The 17,704-nt window shown below is 36.3% G+C and overlaps 1 protein-coding gene across 2 annotated transcripts in view; it reads left to right on the top strand.

Moving 5' to 3' along the window:
• Positions 1 to 290: 290 nt before the first annotated feature.
• Positions 291 to 17,704, top strand: part of LOC149071156 (lachesin-like) — a 193,663-nt gene continuing 176,249 nt past the window's right edge. For both annotated transcript variants that reach the window (XM_089248229.1, XM_089248228.1), the window contains exon 1: positions 291 to 927. In XM_089248229.1, the coding sequence (XP_089104355.1) occupies positions 813 to 927 (115 nt within the window). In that variant the 5' untranslated portion in view covers positions 291 to 812. The remainder of the gene's footprint in view (positions 928 to 17,704) is intronic.

Genomic DNA, 17,704 nt, shown 5'->3' with positions numbered 1-17,704 from the left:
AGTAAAAGAGACAGAGGAATGACGTGTATGTGTCAATATTAGGAGACATAGCAATTCATTTGCGGCCCGCCATATGCAACAGCGGAAACACGTACTTATTCAGCCACAATTTTGGAAAAAAAAAACTAATTTTTTCTATTTTTTTGTATTATTTCCTGTCCCGACAAGAAAAAAAAAAAAAGAAGAGCCGGACATGCGCTGTATCCGGGCTGTATCTCCCTCTTTATTCCGCCGTCTCCACCCACTACTTTCGATTCCGATTCCGTTTTGCCGTTTCACGGAAACAGCCACTCGCTGAATCTCAAACTTCGCGGCAAGACGGGGGCAAATAGACGCGCTTTTTTTCCCGCGATCGCGTGCGTTTTTTTTCCCGAATCGTCGCGAATCGGACAGAAAAAAAAAGTTATTTCGGTGACATTTTCAATCGAAGCAAAAATTTTAAATTTCTATTTTTTTTTGTATTTTAAATTCATTTCCTTTTGAATGCGATAAAATATGCTCTCAGAACTGAAATCCTTGGAAATTAGAAACTTTTTGAAACTTTCTTCCCACGTGTGAGAGAAGAAAAAAATTGTTAAAAATTATTATTTTTTTTTGAATATACGAATGATATTTAATTGATTTATTTTATATGATACTGAAGTGGAATCATCGTCAAAGTAGCGACTATTGACTAATATTAATTGCGTGGGATTTAACTGCGTACGGGACTGGACGTGTGTAACGGGTGTCATGCTGTTTTCGTGGGATTATTATTTTATGTGGAAGAAAATTTACAGTGACATTTTAACAGCTACGAAATATCTTGAAGAATGTTTCCTGCAGGAAAGATAAGCATGGTGGACGTTGGAAAAACTTTGACAGTGCGTCCGGGACTGTTTCATATTGTGACAGTGACTGCGCTAGTGATGATAGCGCTCTATCCAGGTAAGCGACATTCGATCATTCAATTTTTATAACGAATTCGTGACATTCATTGGAATGAAGTAATCGATTAAAGTAAAGACCCACTTGATACGTTAATTTATTTCAATTAAAAAATAATACTAATTTTAATTTATTGATAGCTTATACCCAATCTGTATTTGCAACTATAAATTTATTTTTTTTAGTATATATTCATTTTATTTTATAGTATTATTTGATTTTAGTATCGGAAGAGTTTTGATCTTTTAAAATAAATTTAATATTTTGAAATAACTTCAGTCTTAATTGAATGAGAAATCTCATTAATTTTTGATGTAACTATTATTTTTTACTTCAAATATTGATATTGTATAATATTAAATATTTTTATATAATTTTAAATATATAAATAATCAATTAGGAAGCGGATATATATTATACAATTGGATAGATAATTTTGTAATTTGCTTTACCTTATAGATTGAGGTTTTTCGTAATTAATCCTCAAGGAAAAGAATGATTTTTGAAAATATTAAAATATCCAGGTGTGATATTTTCTCATTATCCTATATTTTTGTTTTCTTCTCAGAAATATAGTTGTGATTTAATTAATTACGAAGATCCATTAAATAATCAAATAAAAAGAAAGTTATAATTTTTACTTATATGCAGAGTAAGCAGACGCTGCTATACCGTGTCGTCAATAATTCGAGAGAAATATTTTTAAAAAAAGTAGCTATTAATTTGTATTTTAGATAATTTTATTGATTTTTTTTCAAAAATAGAAAAAATTTGCTTAATGTTTTAACAATTTCGTTGAAGCTTGGTTTGAAAAGTTAAAATTAATTGAAGGTTTTTTTTTTCCCGACTAATACAAGAGATTCTGGAAAGTTCAGAACGAAGCTCTGAATTTTTTTTAAATCTTATCAAACCTCACTCTTTCTATTTTCGCCAAGAAAAGCGTTTTATTGCAATTTGTTTCATTTTTCGTATGAATACGATTCATTTCAATTTAAAAAGGACTTGCCAGGGACTGAACAGGGTCTTGATCCCTAGACTGAGATCTCCGTTAAGTCCCAAGCAAGAATATTTCAATAGCCAAATCTATAGTAAATTTATAATTTAATAAAATGGTATTTTCATATCATTTCCCCATGGAGCCCTTGTCATTCTCGCTTATAAAAAGGCAGCGAGTCTTAAGAGAACAAAAACTATGACGAGTTAAGCCGATGATTAAGAGCATATAAGAGTAACAAGCAGGTAAAAAGAATACAGAACAATTATACTTCACACAACGAGAATACGCGCGCCGTTCCATTTTTAAAGTTAACTTCAATTAGAATATCTTTGTTTCCAAATGAGGGCCATAACACAAATCGAAAGCAGCCCAGTCACCGATTCATGGACTTCGTATTTTTTTATTTATTGACTACACAATATATTTTCCATGAAATAAATATACTAAAAGTCCGTTATAACAACAGTTTGCAATCTTGAGGAAAATTGTCGTTATAACAGGCTTCTCGTTATAAGCGAATTTCCATATTTTGATAAAACTTTAGAAAATTACTACTTTATCTTAGCAATTTAAGATACGATTAGAAAAAGCCGATTACAGTATTCATTTTCATGTCGGGCTGGCAGAGCTTGGAATAAACTTCCATCCGATCCCGTTTGTGTACATCGACGTATGCGTTATTTTGCAAACGACTGTAAAGCTTTGATATTTCGAGTTTTTTTGATAAGAAACCTATTTTAATTTAATGCCCACGCCCACGTATGTACGGTATGTCATTATTTGGTATTTTTCTTTTGATTTGCATCGCGCTTTTTTTTTCTATCTTCTCTGCAATTCTTGTACGTGCAATCAGCCTTTTCAGGATGTAAATAAATAAATAAATCTCCCTCTTTTCGGATAATTTCGTTCTAAAATTGTGGAATGAACTGAATTTTAGTCATGAAAACTGATTATTGGTCTCACAGCAGATTGTTCTTAAAGATACTGTTGCATAGAAGTTGATATTATAAAAGCGATTTATTTGGCAACAATTGAAAGTCACAATTATTATATCACTGATCACTTCCATGACTATATGGACTCATCAGCATTTTCCCACTAGTCGGAAAGTCTTTTTAGCACTATCTTTTTTCAGACATTCGTAAACGAGATTGAACTGCAAGTTCTAGTCGCGTGATCTCTCAGTCATTGGAAGAGACTCAAGTCGAATATAAAATCGTCACATAATCCAAGTGCATAGTGAGGAAGCCCAAAAATAGGAAGAAAGGGTTAAAACAATTTGACTTTTCAATGTTCATTCTTTATTCGACACACACACACAAGTACCCAGAAAGCCTTTACGAAGAGCACATGTGCCATGATATTAAGTTTACGTTATTAAGAATGCTTCCTAATTTTTAACTCGGTGTAATCTAATATTTTTTGTATCTTTAACATTAGCTATTTGACAATCACTTGCGAATCTCTAGCAAGATTCTCATCATTAACCGCACTCGTTGTAACGTACTTTTGAGGCTCACGTAATTTTAATGTAATTTTTAAGCTACGTGAGCTATTTATCATACGGGGAATCCGACATATTCTGTCAAACGAAAGGGGTTGATAGAACCTTTGTGGATCATCAAAGCACCCCACCAATCCTGTCCTATCTCAAACCGTTTTTGAGTTATGGTGGATAACCGATTATGGGGAAAAAATGCGTGTAGCCTGAAAAAAATCCGGATTTGTGATTTTTTGAAGTTTCTGAGAGACTTACACGCTTTTCTTAAGCACATATTTGTAAAACAAATGCCAAACAAAAGGTGACACCAATTTCATTGAAATATTTGGTTTTAATGGCGAGATGTTAGCGCTAACAGATTGGCAAAGTTCCAAACCGAATTGTCACCGAAGTTTTTAATCGCCAATTATACAAAAACCCTTTTAACTACAATCGGTCAAATTTGTCAAAAATTTGGCCATTCGACCAGCTTCCAAAAAAGAGTATACAATAAACCTTATCGATTTTCTGATTCAGGAGAAATTTAGCCTTTTGTTAACAATACATCACTGAAATCAGCATTTGTCGACGTAGGTATTCGACGAAAATTCGGAATTGGCAGTAACAGATTTTGGTGACAATTTGATTTTGCGCAGAAAATCCTATAAGATGACAGTACCTCTAGGGTGGCGTGGTAGCCCAGGTCGATAAGATACTTGCCTTAAGTACCAAAGGATGTTTAGAGGTGTCACGGGTTTGATACCCGGTTCGTCTTTGTCGGAAACTTTCTTGACACAGGGGCACAACAGAAACGGTGACATTACCACAGAAAAAGAGTCCTACCGCAGGGAGCCCCACATCAAGGGGTTAGTGCACCAACCTCTCGATGAGTATAAAAAAAGGCTGCCGTTCGGAATTGGCAATAAATTGTAGGTCCCGGTCTAATTAGCCCTCGTTTGCAGAAAATGACCGTGGTGCGACAAAAATGATCAAATGATAGTACCTCTATCTACAGAATATCCGTATGCAATGGCGAGCTACAAGCGCTGAGAGATCGGTGAAGTGCAAAATCGAATTGTTGCCAAAACCTACTAAAATTACTTCGGCGAACGCAGATTTCAGTGACGTATTGCAAACAAGCGACTGAATTTCTCATGATGATCAAAATTTCGTTTATTCTAGGCTCTTTCAAAAGCTGGTGGAATGGACAAGTTTTTGGAAAATTTGACCGATTGCAGCTAAAAAATTGCTTGCGGAATCGGCAATTAAACCTTTTGGGCGACAATTCTATTTTGAACTTTGCTGGCTCGCATTAAATCCAGATATTTTAATGAAATGGGTGTAATCTTATAGGGTTTTTCCTGCGCTTTCCGAATAGGCGCTTAGTTTGCGCGTAGGTCTCTCAGAAACTATAGGTAGGTCAAGAGAATAATTTGGTCGCAAATGGCAGCACAACGTCAGTCACTGTATTATTTTGAGCGAAGTGGATTATAGCACGCAGAATAGAGGGGAAAAGGTCACCGATCAAATTATTGCAGGAAAAAAAAGAAGGGGTCACTAATAAAATTCAAATCAAAACGGGGGTGTGCATAAAAAATTAATTAATCAATTAAATTAATCAATAAATAAATTAATCAAACAATCAATTAATCAAACAATCAATTAATCAAACAATCAATTAATCAATCAATAAATTAATCAATCAATAAATTTATTAATCAATAAATTAATTAATCAATTAAACTTTAAGGTGTTAAAATTCTTTCCTCCGGTCAACATCCATTATCGGTCGTCATCCATTTTGAAACTAACTTTAAACTGCCACATCTTCCATCTAAAAGTAAGCTTTCTTCAGAAAATCAGCAGGTGCGAAGTGTGAGCTGGAAATAAATTTAACCCATTGATATAACTCAGCATTACAAAATAATACTCATAATTTCCGGGGAGGGGTTTTAAAGGGACGAAATAATTCGCCAATGCTAAAATACCATGCTTTCCATCACCCATGAGAGGGTAAATATCATAATTATTCGTGTTAAACCAGATAGGAAATTCTTACATCAGTATATAGTCTGTATACTTACTCCATCGGGAGAAGACTACACCTTATCCAGAGGAAAATCCTTTATGCTGCATAATAACAACGTAAAATATATCTTAAACAAGTTGTACAACGATGGAAAACATTCCATATATGTGCAAATACGTAGAATTCTACATATGCAATGCACTAGCGCACAATTAGAATTACATATTCTAATTATACAATAATGTGTTATATTTGTCAACGTATGGTGAAAGTAGAGGATTGCCTATCAGAGCACGGGTTTCGAATTGTTGTTTCGTAGAACCCTGGGGTTCCGTGAGAGTTTTTTCTGGGGTTCCTCATGATCAAACCCACCGAACCTTTAAAAATCCCGGATCATGGAAAGCTCTCAAACAAGAAAACTCTTGTTGCTGATATTCGCAAAGCTGTTCTTTGTTTTGAATTATAACGAGATAATGTCGCGTTTCAAAAAAGAAATCCCAGGCCACGTGGATGACTAACGTAGAGAATGCGGAAGCATGAGAGTGACCAAAACAGGTCAACAAAGTTGCAAGAGTGAACAAAAGAATGACCTGGTCAGCAAGTGACGAAAAGGGTGACCTAGAGGGTGTTAAAGCATGTGAACGACCGAAAGGTATAGACACAGAGGCGTATTTATGATATGACGGGGGGGGTTGCCGGATAAGCAGGCTATAGTACGGGGTGGATAATTTGGAGGAATTGAGTAGTCAAGAAAAGTAGGCGAAAATATGTGGATGAATGGCGGCAAGATTTGTATAGCCCACAGGGCACAAAAACGATAATTCCGCCTTCGAGGGGATGGGGGGGGGGGGTGGAGCCCTCATCGGAGGAGCTAAAATTATGTGGTCCTTGTCAATTGCTCGAATTGCGTGGAAAAATAAGGACGAAAATTGCTGAGCTGAATAAAAAAAATTCTTTTTCGGTGGTACCAAAGATCCCTTTAATTTCACCTGCGCAGTCCTGTTGTTTCTATGCGCACCGAATTTCGATATCTGTGTGGAATGAAAAATATACCATACTGCCTCATACAATATAAGAAATTTTTTTCTACACAGCAGAAGCTCTGTATATATACACGGGGTACTTCCATTCTCAGACTCTAAACGTACATATTTTTTAAACTTATTAACCATAAAAAATGGCGCCTTTCTTAGTTATTTTCGTCCATAACCAACCAAATGGGAAGAAAAAAAATATCCCTTTTAGAAAATAACTATACAGTATACAGGATATATTATATTTTTTGAGAAACATCATTTAGCTGGAACCCACTTCTACTATCTATCAAATAAAAACATAACTGTTCCCTTAAACCTTCAATTGAATAAAGGATTCTTCTTTATTAAATTAATGAAGAACCTTCAATTGAAATTGGTGTAGAAAAATGTGCCGCATATAAAAAGCAATATATTATGATATTAATCAGTATTTTTAAGCAATAATTTAGATTGAACTACCAAATTTGCTGTGAAATTTTAATAGTTGATATTTGTGTACAGTAAAATAATATATATACTACAATATGTAGCATTCCTAAGTACTTTTTACTGAAATCTGATAGTGAACAAACCGTCCGGTTATGACTACGAGAAATTAATCAGGATAACACCTTGCGAGTGTTATTTATATCGTTTCACTGTATACAAAAATAGTAAGAGGTCCAGTGACAAAGTTCTGGCGTTCATTCATGTAGACAAAAATCAACTATAAAATGCTGAAGTAAACTCAATAGTTTAACATAATTGCTTATGAAATATTTAAATAAATATAGTATAGAAATATAAACTATATTGTTTTTTATGTGAGGCACATTATTCTTCACCAATTCTAATTGAAGGATCATTAATAATAGTAGTTGCGTGCACGTATTTGTTTGTTGCAACACAACAGTTGTTTTTCATTTGATAGGTGGCAAATCAGGTTTCAGTAAATGATGTTTCTCAAGATAATGCATCCCGTATTGTACAGTTGTTTTCTGAAAGGCAGATTTTGTGGCTGATAAAATTTTATTTTTACCCGTTTTTTTTCATTATGGACAAAAGTATTAAAACAAAATATTATTTATTATTTTATAACTAATAATGACGACATTTTTCGTGGTTAATAAGTTCACAAATTATGGACGTTTAGAGTCTGGGAATGTCTAAGAATGAGAAAACTTCGGGTACATAGAAATATGTGCTGCGCAGAAAAAATTCTCGATATTGTATACGGCAACATGTTATTTTGAGATTCTATGTGCCGAGAAACAGGTCAGTGCAGGTGAAATAAAAGACAATATGTCTCAATGTGAAGGTTAGAGGACACATTTCATGTAGGAATAAAATTTTTCCTTTCTTATGAGCATCTCTGTGCTCATTTCCCCCCCCCCCCCAATCTGGAGCCAGGCTGAGATCTTTATAGAGGCCTCCTCTATAGTGGATTTATCAACTTCGTGGGGCAGCGAGCCAATCTCCCCATTAAAAAGTCTCTCCAAAAGGCCTACAAAAAACTGCACAATTTTTCCAATCATTACACTTCACTCATAGTTAAAAAAACTGATGGCAGCACTACACATAACAAGCATTACACAGAAACAAACTTCGCGTTAGGTTCACAATACGTGCACGCTCATTCCGCCATGTACCAATTTCTGTAGAGCAGTGGTTCGCAACCGGTGAGCCACAGCAGCTCGAGGAAAATAAAAAAAAGTAAATTTGAAGGAAAAAATTATTAATATTTTTTAATTTACAAAATTAAATCAGTAACTTTGATGAATAAATAAAAAATAGGCCATTGGGGCTCCGTCATAGAAATTATATACCAGAAATTGCTCCGCGAGTCAAAAAAGGTTGAGAATCGCTGCTGTAGAGGAACATGTGGAAATTCCGTAGAGGAATGTGTACAAGTTGCATGTACTGTAAAGTAATAGCAGAAGCCCCCCCCCCCTCCATAAGATCACGCGACTAGAACCCCCCCCCCCCCCCCCCCGAGATCTTTGGTGAAGTCAGACTCTTCACGGGCTCCCTCTATTATAAAATTATAATGTGAAGAACATAAATGATGAGAATAATCTCAGTTCCCTGGCTGGAACTCTGAGAGCCCCATTCCCCTTGTAGGAGGAATGCGAGGACCTCAGTTGAATAGGGGTTCCGCGATAAGATCTGGCACAATAGTATACGACAATAAATATGTATATTAAGAGCAGAGAAGAATTTCATGTATAGGGGTTGCCCTATACATGAAATATTGAAAAGAAATACTTTTTACGTGCTATTTCAAGCAATTTATTTTAATTTCAACGTTTTTGAAGGCTGGCAACTCAAAATTTCACGGGAAGAAAATTTTTATAACCCCCCCCCCCAAAAAAAAAAAAAAGCCTTTTGCGTCTTTCCAAAGGTCGATCCTCTGTAATAAGACCTTGATTTCATTTTGCCCTGGGGCTGTGATGATGAGAAGGGAGTAGGGTGAAACATTGCTTTGGATAAATATTAAAAAATTTGTTTCAATTCTATAGAACAGCCTCATTATATTTTCAAGGGTTTCGCCTATAACAGCCTTATAACTATCAAGGGTTCCGCGAGAAGCTCTACGTTGGAAACCTCTGTTCAGAGCTAGATTATAGCACATTAGTGAGAGAGAACAAAGGAAAAAGCATCTATAAAATATTATTAAGGCTAATAGAAATATCCGGAAGAGTAGAGGACTTTGCCTAATAATACTCAAAAAATTGTCAACGAATAAGACAAATACTAAAAATTTAACTAATGCATTTCGACACACTACACTATATGGCAAAAGACTTATACGCAGGCGCTTCGTTTCATTCTTGCCACGACGTTTGACTTGAACAGGCGTATTGTTTTTTCGTTCCGCTGGAGTAACTGAGATTGAAGATTTGGTACTCAATCCAAGTGGGAAACTCGGTCAGCGTGACACTCTTATCCTCTGAAGACAACACCCATAGTGTGTCGAAATGCATTAGGATTTTTTTTAGTATTTCCTAGTATTTGCCGTATTCATTGACGATATTTTGAGTAATCGAAACGTGCTCTAAAAAACGTAAATTTTCACAAATTTCATGGTTTATTAGTCAAACGGAAATTCGAGGGGCAAATCCGGGCCGAGATCTCCCCGTTAAATAGTCTCGCCGCAGAGAGGAACAGGCCTGCAACGATACAATTATCCAATCGTTACACTTCACTCATGGTTAAAAAGAAGTGATTGCCGATGGCCGCACTACACATGACAAGCATTACACAGAAACAAGCTTCATGCCAGCTTCACTACACGTACGCGCACATTCCAACATGTGCCACTTCGTTAGAAGTTCCGCAGAGGAATATGGACGAGGTCCATATGTGGTTTAGTAGCAAACGGTGTTTGCATTCGCTACAGTTTTGCATCACGATGTGTATAATCCAAATATTTGACGAACAGAATCTCACAAGGTATAGAATACATAGTATATTCCGCTACGAGTGATACAGGATACATATCGTTGGATATACGAGTGCTGTATATACTTTGCAAACTAAACTTCATTAACGTAAACTCGATCTCGTATTAGCCTTATTGAACGAGGATTACTGAATTACTGAATGCAAAAGTACAGAGATTATGATCCTATTACACATTAAATATGTAGAGCATCACAAACTTTGAATTTATATACAGCTTGATTAGTGCAGATACATCAGAGCCGCTTTTCTGTTATTCAAATACATCAGGTTTGTCTTTATTCAGGTATTGCTAATTATTCATAGAATTATCGTTTTTAGAATATTTACACGGCTTAAAGTTCCTCATTTTTCCCTCATACCTATAATTAGGTATGGTATCTCGTGGGAATAGAGAAGTTCAACCTACACCCACACACACATTATTACCCTTTTTTTCTCAATTTTTCGTAAGTCGAGAGTTGTTTGTTTCATGTTAATCAATTAATAACTATAACATAAATGTGAATTTGCAAATCGTGAGTAAAATTTCTGCAATGATGATAGACCGAAATTTTAAGTGGTGATAAAGAAAAGGCATATACGAAACAGGGGTGGTTTAAGCGGGGGTGCAAGGGGATGCGGTGCACCCGGGCGGCAGATTTGAAGGGGGCGGCAGTTCAATCTTTAGTCAGACACCAATTTAAAAAAAAATTCTAATAGGAAAAATTCACATGATATCAGGCTTTTGAGCTATATAGTCTGACGACGAAATTGTTGTGAAAACTTGAGGGAACAAGTTTTCGCAACAATTTCAAAAACAGTCAAGGCCTTAGACCTTAATATCAGGAACAATGTACTCCATCACAAAAGGCAAGTATGCATTTTGGTGCCCCTCAAATATGAATTTTTCCGGATAGATTAAATGAAGGGACAATAAGGATTCTTTAGCACCAGGAACACCTTTGAAATGAATTTGTTAATTAAAATCGTCTCGTTATACATAATCTTTACAGGATAAATGTAAGGAATGATCGCTAACCAATCAGTGCTGTTTCGTGAATAGAGTTGTCTGACAATATGTAAGAGAGGAAAAATAATTCCACACCAAAAAATGCAGCAGAACAATTCCTTTAAAAACGGGACAGTTTCCTTCAAAAGCAGGGCGTATAGTCGGCAAACAATGGTGTGCGGCTTTGTAATAAAAAAAAAAATTAAGTTAATTCCAGGGTCACCTAAGCTGAAGCCCTGTCAGCCTCCGACCAGGGTCATTTGTGGGGCCGGCACGTGAGCCTTTGCACCCGGGCGGCAGATAAGCTCGAGCCGTCCCTGAGACGAAATAATTTCAAGAGACGATATTTATATTGGATAATATACATGGTTCATAGGTAACAGGGCGCACGGCAATTTATTGACGATATAGAAGCATACCTCCAATTAGTAAAAGTATCCAAATAATGTGTAGTACTCACATATGTTAGTCATGTTGCAAGGGGTTGTATAGTTATTAAAATAAAAAAAAATACCTTTTCATACCATCCCCGTGTGCCCTAAAACCAAACTAGAGAGTTGTTGCCCCGTCTCTCCTGATGCCAATTAAAAAAATCTACACGTCTCTAAGTGCAATACTCGTTGAGATATATATATATTCAAAAAAAATGGAAGAAAGTTGGAAAAAAACATGATTAAATACAAATAAACCGTTCTACACGCACCAGCATTTAATGCAGTTTTTCCCCCAACTTTTCTCCGTTCTTCGAATTCGAATAGCTCAGCGAATATTGCACTTAGGAACGTGGATTTTTTTTGTTGGCCTCAAGAGAGACAGGGCAACAACTTTCTAATTAGATGTTAGAGTACAAGGGGACCGTATAAAAATTTAGATTTTTTTCCTTTTTCGTTACACACTGTACTTTGACTCCCAAAACTGGTACAGGGTAATTTTTGAACTACCTGTTGAGCATTTTTTAAATCGGAATCATACCTCTACGATGGATGGTCGATGAGATAAAGGCCGTGCTAACACTTACAGGACACCCTCAGGGGTGGGAACTCTGCGCCAATTGCGCCGCACTGCGCCAAAATTAAAATCTTGCGCCATCCTGCTCCAATAGTGTATTTTCGTATTTTTCTGCGCAAAAAAAGCGAATTTTGCTTCAGTATGCCCGGAATTTCGGAAAGGACGTCAAAAAATTTTTGTTCCTGCTTGCCGCGAAACGATTCTTTCCGAAAAGAGATTGTTTTATTCCACTGTACTTCAACTATCGCCGTATTTAAACTATCGGCCCAACATCGCGCTTTCCATCGCGAAACCCCAATAATATCCATGATCGTGCAACTGAGGATGGTTTGCAATGGTCTTTCAGCTTTAAAGCGCAAATGCGAGTCAGTTTCCGTTTTCAAAAAAAAAGTCGCCACTGGAAGCAGCAGAAATTACTGTAGTCGATCGCCATTGCGTCAAATCCCGATGTTTCGTGAAAAAAATATTCCGGGAGTGAAAAGAGCATGTCCGCCGAATTATGATTGCTAATTTAGAAACTTTGCGGAATAACGAGCGTTAAATCGCCAATGTTGCCGAATAATGAGTGTCCGATCGCCAATCTCGCCAAATAATCAGTGCTGAATCGCCAACCATCGTGTTGATTCTTCCGAAATTCTCTCCCAGTTTGCAACAATTTCTTTCTGAGTATAAACAAATTGAGAACTTGATATGGAAAATTTATAATATCTATAAAGACTAGAAAATGTTTATCTAGTATTATGTAGAATATGTAGAATAAATGCTGTTCCAGACAGCAAATAGTGCCCTCAGTTAGAAAAAATCATCTTAAATAGACTGGTGCGAAAAATTTTATGACAGCCGCTCTTTCAAACAAGGTGTCAAAAGCCTGAAACACCCACCAAAAACAAAAAACAAGCTGATGAAAAGATGTTTGATAACAAAAGACAGTGCAGTTGTTTTATTTTGAAAAGGGGTGAGGGTTAACGAAAATATTGTTGTTAATTTCACTGCTCCAATTTATAAATATCTGCTCCGAATCTTATATTTTGTTGCTCCAAAACTGCTCCGAATCCTGAATTTTGCTGCTCCAAAGCGGCTCCGAAATGGACTTTGCCATTTCCCACCCCTGCACCCTGTACATATATGTTACGGCAAAAGCCGGAAGACTGTAAAACTTGTTTTACTGGTAAGACCTAGGTTTCACCAAGGCGAGTTGGTAAAAGCCCGAAATACGTAAACGTTTTAATATCGGACTTTTATCAAGTCAAAGTCCGTTTTTAATAAATATATCAACCATTGTGAACTTATTAGTCCCAGACTGTCATTAATTAATTAATATATATAGATATGATTATAATTATTAAATAATTACACTTATTAAACACTAGCTTAATTATTAACTATTGAATTAATCAACCACCTAGAACTCGATACTTCCTGACACTTACGAAATAATGACCAATTATCATTAATTAATTGATTCAAACTTCATACTGTTAGGTGAAAATTAATTAATTTGAACAATTGAAACCCGTTTACAATGAACCAATTGACCATTGATGGTCATGATGATTATTGATAGTCGAAGTAGATTATAGTAGTAGGTCATTAATAATAATTAATAATTGCTTAATAGGCGTCAGGAGTAAATAATTTTAACAATTGTTTAATTATTATCAGCAACTAATAAATTCATGGCAGTTAATTAATTAATTTGTTTATTGCTATGTTATAATCATTAAATAATTATAATTATTAATTAATAATGAACGAATAACTTCAGGAACTAATGAGTTCAAGATGGTGGATTTATTCATTAAAAACGGGCTTCGACTTGGTGAATATTTGAAATGAAAACGTTTTCACAAGAGTATTTCCGGCATTTACCAACTCACCTTCGGGCTCTTACCGTAACATATGCATGATACAACATATACTGCTTCAATAAATTTCTGCAGTTTAATAAAGAATTTTTCACAATTTTCACCAATGAGATACTAACCATTTACCGTAATTTCCGATAAATATGCCGCACCCAGAAAAATGAATGGGAAGAACAAAAGTCTTAGAAACGCAGCCTCACGTAATTTTCATTCAAGAACTATAAGTTCAAAACCCAAAAGAATGAATAACACTAAATTTTCTATGTTTATCTTACCGTACGTTTTCTTTGCAAAATTTTGTAATACGGGGTGGGTACAGTACGGGGTTTTAATAATGCAGCTGGTCTGAGTCCTGACATGATTTGAAAACAATATTAAGAAAAAAAATCTATTGAAGGTAGAGCCGAAAAAAAGCATGAAGAAAAGGTTTCAACGTTTTTTTCTTCTAATTACTACTACTACTACTAAACCGCATATGTAACTCGTCCACATTTCTCAGCGGAACTTGTAAGGCATTGGTACATTGGGCAATTTACTACCGATTGAGTTGTGCCAGAAGTGTGAGTACGTGTGCCTAACAGTCTCAGTGCGTATGTGGTGTTGTGCGTGAATTACTGCCGCCATCTATATTTAAAATTGCGAGTGACGTGTGATGATTAACCATCTGCAGCGTTGTAGGGCTGTTGCTCTCTGTGGCGAGAATTTTTAACGGGGAGATCGGCTCGAATTCACGCCTTCAAGTTGGGAACCGCAGGAAATCAACTTCAGCCGAAAAACTTTATTCATCAAAAGCTCTCTATCTTGACATTTTTTTCGGTCGACGTCAGTTTCGAGATAGAGAGGTTTGACTGTATTCGAATAGTTTTGATACTGTATGTTGCTATATTATTATTTGTGAAATGAACTAAATGTTATGCGCCACTTTTCCCAAAGAACTGAGTTGTTTGCATTCAAAACTCTCGTTCGTTGAAATTTTGGAAGGTGGGAAAATTTCGTCATTCTCTTTCAGTTTATGAGAAAGCAACGGAGGTAAATTGCAACAAGTCAAAAAATCCACGGTATCGCAAGTTGGCAAAGCATTATTTAGAAATTTTCCGCCATGAAATTTTAAAATAAAGTGACATAATATTTCACCATCTGAGTACAGAAATATTCTCCGAGATGTGAAAGTTTTCTTGAAACAACACGTGAATTTTCAACAAAGAAAAAAAATTCGAAATTCTTTATTACTGTAAAATATTGAATTCCGAACATATAATTAAGATCCTAGTTCATTGGACAGCTAATAATAATTGGAACTCTGTTGAAAATTTTCTCGCATATTTATCGAGAAATTCAGTTTCATGGAATAAAGTATCGAAAAAAACGGGTTTAAAAATTGTTTGTTGTCTTTGAAATCATTGTTCCAAATTATTTAAATCAGTCTTAGCTTTATTTTCACTTATTCCATGTACAAGAATAAACCAATTTTGAATTCTGTGTAAAACATTCTTTCAAATCAATTTATAAAACTCATTTTCACAAAATTTTCCAAAAAATTCATTTGAACATAGTTGGCTGAGAAATAAAATACAAACGAATAATACCATGATAATATTATATTCCATTAATAACAAACATGAACTCGAATACACATCTCCAGAGAGATCGATACCGAAAGATCGTTACATATAAAGAATTAAAATATTAAAACACCACTGATGATATCAATTTACTAAACATTCGGGTATTTTCAAAATAACTAATAGAAATAAATGGAGGAAAAAAAATGATAAAATCGGTAAATTTTTCGGGTCGCATGCGACCAAATTAAATATAATTGAAGTGGAGGGGAACCTGTTTATTCAGCCATGAAGTGTTTAATGGGGTGTTCGGGGCCCCCACTAAATCACCTTATTATGCCCATTTAAAGTACTTATTAGCGCCGCTCCTCTCTCTCTCTCGCTCGATGGCGGTGCAAAAGAGTTTTAATTATCGCTGTACTGATGATACTCTAGTCTTTTAATGACCACCGATATACGAGTATGTGTACATTCTGAAAAGATCGAAATTAAAACACGTTTACAACATGTTATTCATTATAGTTTATTTTTTTTTTTGGTTTTGCTTCGTGGAGAGTCGTTTCGAAATACCTACGAGGGGGAATTTCCACAGACAGTTTTATTTTATTTTTTAAATACTGTGTTCTCTGATATCGATATCTCATGGGTAACGACTGATTATTATTATTATTATTATTAGTGGTATTTTTATTTATCTAGAAGAAAATTTTTTCTTTCAGTTTTGAACAATAAGGAAAAATAAAAGTGGTGGATTCAGATTATATATGTTTTGTGATTTTTTTTTTTTTCGGGGAAATTTGAAATGAAAAGTATTTTGAGACATTAGTGTTAAAGAAAAATTGCGGTCGGGACTGTTTCATTTGAAAATCTGAAGCTTAATTATACCCGTGAAGATGTCGACTCACAGAGGCGTAGTTGCGGTTTTGCCGTCTGTGGGATACACGAATTTTGCCGCCGTTCTCTTGTTACAGTTTGGTTTTCTCGACCACTAATTCCCCGAATTCGCAGCCCTGTGCTATAATCCGTTCTGCCCCCACCCCCAGCCCTGTAAATATACCCGTGTCCCTGAGTCCATTTTTTTTTTCACTCACATGCTCGCGTATTCTTTCGGTCAATCACATGCTTGCGCGTACTCTTCGGGATTTGGTAGTAAAACACACACACACAACAAAAACATTATTACGCCCTACAAAGGGACATACGATTTCAGAAATCTACATCTTGCTCAAAGTTTCTTCATTGTCACGTATAGAGTACGGAAAAGAATCCTATATACACTACTCAAAACAATTAGGGGAGCAAGCAAAAAAGTGAAGAAAACCGTGCGAGACAGCCACGTATTGGCATACAATGGATAGTACACGCGTATCAATGCGCAATACAGAAAAAAGACGTAAAAAAATTTGGAATTAGGCTTTAATTCTTTGAAAATATGGAAAAAACATGAAAAGATGATTTAGGGCAACGATTTGGTTACATGTAAACGATAAAAAAAGTACTGTTTAGACATGATGCATGAGTTTTAATAGGGCGTGTGGTCTCCTCGAACAGCTAAGACTGCTGCACACCTGTTTGCCGTGGATGCGATGAGGTTATCGATCAGACTTTGGGGAATACTGTTCCACTCCTCAAGCAGTGCAATCTGCAAGTCTCGGACAGTAACAGGCGGCCTTGGTCGCGCAGCAATGCGCCGTCCGAGCATGTGCTCGATTGGATTCAGGTCAGGAGAGCACGCTGGACATTCCATACGCTGTATTGTTTCAGCTTCAAGCATGTTCTCCACCAGACGAGCTCTATGCGATCGGGCATTATCATCCTGGAAAACAAAGGAATCTCCTATGGCTCCAGCGTAAGGGATGACATGAGGTCGCAGTATCTCGTCTGCATACCTTCGGGCCGTCAAAGTGCCATTCCGAATGATATGCAGGTCCGTACGTCCGCCTATGCTGATTCCACCCCATACCATACAACCAGCTCGTCTGTATTGTGACCTTTCACGAACGAATGCGAGGTTATTTCGAGTGCCCCTGTCCCTCCATACCAGAACACGTCGGGTGTCACACTCCAGACTGAATCGGGACTCGTCTGTAAACAGCACTTGGCCCCAATCATGTTGCTCCCAATCTCGATGTTCAGCAGCCCATCTTCTTCGGGCCGCACGGTGGCGTGGGGTCAACGGAATGCAGACCATTGGCCTACGTGCATAGAGCCCTCCCTCATGAAGCCGATTACGTACTGTTTGGCTGGACACCCTTCGTCCTGTTGCCAAGAGCAACCGTCTTTGCAGCTGTGTAGCATTCTCTGTTCTGTTTCGACGGGCTGTTAACCGTATATACCGGTCATCAGTTGCTGTAGTGGCGCGTGGCC

This window comes from Pholcus phalangioides, unplaced genomic scaffold (genome assembly GCF_987345545.1).
Source record: "Pholcus phalangioides strain wild (caught in Gottingen) unplaced genomic scaffold, Ppha-v1.0 ptg000019l_1, whole genome shotgun sequence".
NCBI classification, from domain to species: Eukaryota; Metazoa; Arthropoda; class Arachnida; order Araneae; family Pholcidae; genus Pholcus; species Pholcus phalangioides.
Note: the sequence above shows the minus strand (reverse complement) of the source record. Positions and strands in the feature narration are given on the sequence as shown.